Below are 6,000 nucleotides of genomic sequence, written 5' to 3' on the forward strand. Positions count from 1 at the left end.
GGTCATTTCCTGGCTCCAAACAAAACTGCTTGTGCATATGTGAAGCGGGGTTGGTGCTTTTGTGAGATTGCATGCATTACTGGGACAAAACCATTGCAGGAATGTGACAATGCCTGCGTATTTCTGCAGGTTAATGATCATGAGGAAATGCAATTGGTTAATACAGATGGGTGGCATGTATGTAGGTGGTCAAAGAAAAAAGTTGAGACATTTGACTTTGCATGACTGTGCATATAACTCTAAATTAGAGAGACAGTGGTGTTTTATTTTGATGTGTTTTTTAGGATAGTAAAGTCATAAAAAGTAGTGGAAAATAACAGATATTACACACATATTGGACTGCTATAATTAAAGATACATGAGGCTTTTCAAATATGTATGAACTAGCCTGTTAGCTGTTACAACATGACTCTAACCAGCATGTCAGCAGCCTGAGCACTGACACACACAAATAGCTGACTCATCTTCTTCTCAGGTATATTTTAGTCCCATCCTAGTTTGGAAGGATATGTATGTGAATATGTACAACACTGATATTTGGCTCTGAGGCTCTAAACTCATAACACCAGCTTCCCCTCTAGGTTAACTTCTGCTCACAGCCTACAAGTGGAAGCAGGGGTGGAAGTGGAGCTTTAAGCAGAAAGTCAGAGCAGAGCAGCAGTACAGCTTTAAAAAAGAGACAAGCATGCCATATGGAGTGTAGCGATGCACTTTAGCAGTCTCCCTGAACCAGCTCGCAGGCGTCCTTTCATTAATGTTTGAGCTGATTTTTGGAACATAATGATGGAGGTGAGGATTCTTGTTCAGGATCCTTGGGCAGTTGTTATATTCAGCACCACATGCTGAATATCTGCAGAGGTGAGCAGTTCTCAGATCAAATCTAACCCCCTCCAAAAGCACTGTCCGATCATTTCAAACTGTTATGATGGGATGGAAGAACTCACACAGAGGCAGGATCAGTTTAAGGAGGTTTATTGCAGGTCAACAGGGAATGGTGGGTGAGTGGAAAGGGGAAGATGGTTAACCAAGGCAGGCATGAAGGCGGATGATCCTGAGGCACAGGGGGAAAAGAAGAGTTCAAGTCTGACTGGGAATCCACACAACTACAAGTACTCCGATGTAACTAGACGAGCGAGGCCTGAAGGAAGTGACTACCACAGGAGAGGAGACGAAGAGCGGCACAGAGAGGAAGAGGAGCCGGCGATGTGCTGCAGAGATTATGAGCTGATTGCAGGCGTGTTGGAGGAGCAGGGAGAGTGAGAGGGGTGAGGAGAAGATTGATAGCAGCAGTGCAGCTTGAGCAGGGATATAGGAGCCAGGAGAGTGAGAGCAAGAGAACACCCACACATACACACACACACACACACAGGAGAGCAGAGAACACACAGGGGAGGTGGGAAACACAAGAGAAATATACTGCAGCCTGCCCTGGCTGTGACTAAACCCAGTGGGGACAATGGCTAAGGTTGGATTGTCTTTTTTACTTATGAAGGTTTCTATTAAGGTGAAAATACCCCTACGTTTTCAAGCTGCATGCTCAGAGTTGGTTGAATTCTCTAAATGCTTCAATGCTTCCTTTCTTATCTCCTTTAACATAGGAAAGTGCTGTCATACTTCATAATCATCCTGCATGTGAAATAAATGTGACTCTGTACATATATATCATTATTATTATTATTATAAATACATACCTGCCTATTATTATTTATTACATTATAGATTTTATTTTTATACTCACGTGCGTGCGTGCGTGCGTGCGTGCGTGCGTGCGTGCGTGCGTGCGTGCGTGCGTGCGTGCGTGCGTGCGTGCGTGTTTTCTGTTCCTATTTAAGCCTGTAGAGTAAATGTCTGGATCCATTTGTGTCCACCCTTGGCAGTAATTAAGACAGCTGGATCGTCACTGCAGAAACAGACAATAACACACACACACATAGACGGACACATATCGACTGGTAATTGCACATCAACTTGGATTCGCTTAGGGCTATGTCTGAAAAAAAACATATGTTCTCAAACACAAAAATATGCACGCATTTTCCATTCTCATCAGCTGTGTGTCCTTCAGTGCTTCCCAGCAGATGTTTATTAGCCTCTCCTCTCATCACATCTGCTCCTCACACACCGCCCCTTCCTTTGATGCTTTCACTGCTCCAGCAGTCATATTGTATTAATATATATCATGCACATATGCTGATATCAAGGTGTTTGGTTAAAAAGTAATTATATTAGGGTTTGTCGGTTGTGTCCTTGTTATGCAGACCAAATATGCTGGGATTTAATGTTTGTTTGACACTAACTGTCCTACATATGATATCAGAGGAGTGACTGAATCTGGCTGGCTCGACTCAATAATAAAATCGGTACAAGGTAGTTTTTGTAGTGAGTTTATTTAACACACATTTAATCAGAAGTGACAAACTCAATGCTGTACACATCAAGGACTTCTGTCAAAACAAATGACATATCCTATGAAGGGGGTATTTAATGTGGCACAATGAAACAGCACTATCTCTTTTCCTTTGGTAAGTATGGCACCTTATAAAGCATTAAGGTATAGCCAATGTATTTTTCTCCCCAACTCTCATACAAAAACAATGAATAATCTCTATTGGCATGATATGTGAATGTTGCTACTGTAATCCCTTGGAAATGTCTAAACAAATACATTTGGCAATATTCTTCAAGTAAGGTTGGAAGCAAATGAATGATACAAAATCCTAATGTGTATTTTCGCCCTCTGTTCTTCCCCAGTTGAGTTTTGGCGGGATGCCGTACAGTGGAAAGCCCGTTGGAGCCGGGAGGAAGAACTTTAAAGGCTGCATGGAGAGCATCAACTACAACGGAGACAACATCACAGACCTGGCCCGCAGGAAGAAGATAGACACCTCCAGCTTTGTAAGAGAAATGTGCCGTTACGAACTGTAACTATAAATCTAAAATGCTTGAAATAACATGCTCACACAGCACCTGAAAACTGAACATGGTCATTACTGTCACACTAAGTCTGTATCTGACCTGAGTGAGAGGACAAATTATTCACCGTACCAAAATAGTTGAACAGATTCATAATTAATCAGATACATCTGACCCATCAGTGGCCTCTCCGTGTGTTTGCCTCCTGTCGTCGTGCTCCCTCTTGATATCTGTGTGCCATTTTACTGCAACCTATAACAACATAATTCCACTGCAACCACTGGAACAGTTTGTTTTCAACACATCTATACAGAATAAGCAACCTTTTAGATGCTTTACTTAAAGGGGACCTATCATGCAAAATGCACTTTTGTATGTCTTTTCTACATGAATATGTGTCCCCGGTGTTCCAGGGAACTCACCAAGTGTCAGAAAACACAACCCTCTCTCTTTTCCTCCATACCCAAATCTCTAAAAACGGGGCTGCAACGGATCTGATACAGACTGATACAGATTTGAACATTTCACTGACGTCAGGACGGAGGAGCTGACCTATCAGGGGAATGAGAGGTTGCCGTGGCATGGTAACAGCATGGTAACACGGCGCTCGTAACTCGGCCCCCTCCTTTGCAGGGGGGCGTGGTCAGCTGCAGCTCATGCAAAGACAGGGTGGAGGAAAGCAAAATAGAGCAAAATGAGGCATGGCTAAAATGCATGATCTGTTTGGTATTTTGAAAAAGAAAACGTATAAATATACCTTATATAGGTATGGCCCTACAATATATTATTCAAATATAGCATGATAGGTCCACTTTAACAAATCCATGCACGGTATCTTGATAATTACTGGTGTAAGTCCAGCATCCAGCACATTCCCCAAAACAATTCCCAAAGAGTGGATTGCGGGCTCTGATCACAACATGAGTTTAGCATTACTTCCAATCCGTCCAAACATGCCGATCAAGCTCTGCAGCTAAGTGTAATTTACCCGTCTTTGCTTCTGATTGCAATTATCCATGTAGAAGAGTGTTATCAATACATTTGCACCAAAACACAGAAGCAGAACAATAGACAGAGAAAAATATAAATAAAATATTTGAGTTTTAATAAACCATGATCTCTGGAAAGTCTGGGCGTGACCCTCACCCTCCTTATTAATGCACTTCAGTAACCACCATTTCCTCGAAAGAAGCTCATCATTTCACTGTTAATGTGTTTGGCTATTAGCTCTGATCGCTTTTTCCTTTGCAATGAGCCTCATTTGCATAGAAAAGGGACGATGCTGCACCAAATGTATGCATATTACCTTTTCAAACACGTTCAAATAGCACAGGATCAGGATGTCACATTGTGCAGATACTTTAAGAACACAGATGTGTCCGTGTGCAGGGCTAGCAGCCACAAAAGCCGCCATCATTTGTTTGGTTTAAGTGTCTTGCCATCCTTCAAATTAGTTTTACAACAAAATGTGATAGACTTTAAAGCACTTCTCTCTGCTTCTTCCGAGCCAGTCTATCAAGTACAATCTCTAGTGAGCTGATATAACAAATAGAGACACTAATCAAGTTCATTAAAGCTGCACCTCTAATTCTTTCTGATGACTAGCGCCGCCTTTCATTTCTAATCAAAACAGATCTGCTCTCAAATCTCACAAACAGGCAGAGGCAATCAGGAATCATCTATAGATGGTAAGGCAGCTCAATAGTGTGCGCTTGCTAATGATTTGATTAAAAGCACACGTTTGGAGAAGCTCGAAGGTAATTAGTCCCTAAAATCCACAGTAGTGTTTGTTTTCGCCTGCACACACACATCAGCGAGGTTACTGTTCAACCCTGGTTTCAAAGAAGTGGAGCCATTATTCTGATGCTTACAAGCAACATCAGTCTTTCAATGTATTAGCTTTATTTTCTCTCTGAAGACCAATGCATAACTTTCAAAGACCTCTCTTTGCTGGTGTCTCCACAGCGCAACCTGTCCTTCTCCTGCGTGGAGACACACTCCTTCCCGGTGTTCTTCAACGCCACCAGCTTCCTGCAGCTGCCGGGACGAGCCAATCACGACACGTTATCTGTCAGCTTCCAGTTTCGCACCTGGAACCCCGAAGGGCTCCTCTTGTTCAGTAATCTGGACGACGGCACGCTGGAGATCTCCCTGGAGGACAGCAAGGTGGGGGTTCATCTCAACGTGACGCAGGAGACCAGAAACCAGCGGGTCGACCTATCATCAGGTGAGTCTGTCTACAGGTACACACACATTAAGACACAACACACAACTTAAGTGAGAAGCCAATTAGTTTAACAAAATCAATCCAGAATCATTACCAAGTCGCGATGCCTGTCCCTGTTGTATTTTCCGTTGTGTTGGAAGTATTACTCCGACACAAAACAAGAATAATTTGGGCGTTTCACTGAAAATCCATGCATACAGGGTTGGACTCTGGACAGCTAAACAGCTTTCTTACATATTCTATTTGCATAGGGTTATTTTAAAGCTAGTTTGGTACAGTTTCGATCATGTCTATATTTGGAAACTTGCTGAAGAAGTTCACCAGCATTCGCATACAGGAAGTGCACTTACTGTTGTGTTACTGCCAATTGTTCTAGACTTTTAAACCCTCTTATTTTTTACTCATTATTCTACTTAACCCTTGTATGGTGTTCGGGATTTTGGAAGAGAGAGAACCATTTGATGATGATGAGGAAGAGGAAGAGGTTTCAGAATGTGAGGATCACATTTCTGAGAATTCTGAGTCTGACAGTGACTTTGAAGAAGAGGATGAGATTGAGCATCAGCTAGTACAAGCCACAGGACCAGCCGGTCAGCGGGCAAAAAAACGAGTAGCACTTGAATTCATTAATGTGATCTAACAAATGTAAAAGGGCAAATATTAACCATATATGTCGTTTATATTGCTTGTAATTGAGATGAAGTAAACATCTGTTGAGTATTTTAACATAAAATAGTTTGATTGTGTTGAATTGAAACCCAAAAAGGCAGCGGGTCCACCAGACCCACGAACACTGGCTGAGTAACAAAAATATGAACACCACACAAGGGTTAAATATAACGATTTTGAGACTTTTCCAG

General features: G+C 42.2%; 1 protein-coding gene across 1 annotated transcript in view; it reads left to right on the forward strand.

The window, feature by feature from the left end:
• The window catches only part of cntnap2a (contactin associated protein 2a), a 305,998-nt gene that overhangs the window by 162,607 nt on the left and 137,391 nt on the right, over positions 1–6,000 (forward strand). Inside the window, 2 exon segments of the mRNA XM_034132634.1 lie at positions 2,752–2,895; positions 4,879–5,140. Of these exon segments, the coding sequence (XP_033988525.1) occupies positions 2,752–2,895; positions 4,879–5,140 (406 nt within the window).

Source organism: Trematomus bernacchii, unplaced genomic scaffold (genome assembly GCF_902827165.1).
Source record: "Trematomus bernacchii unplaced genomic scaffold, fTreBer1.1, whole genome shotgun sequence".
Classification (NCBI taxonomy): Eukaryota; Metazoa; Chordata; class Actinopteri; order Perciformes; family Nototheniidae; genus Trematomus; species Trematomus bernacchii.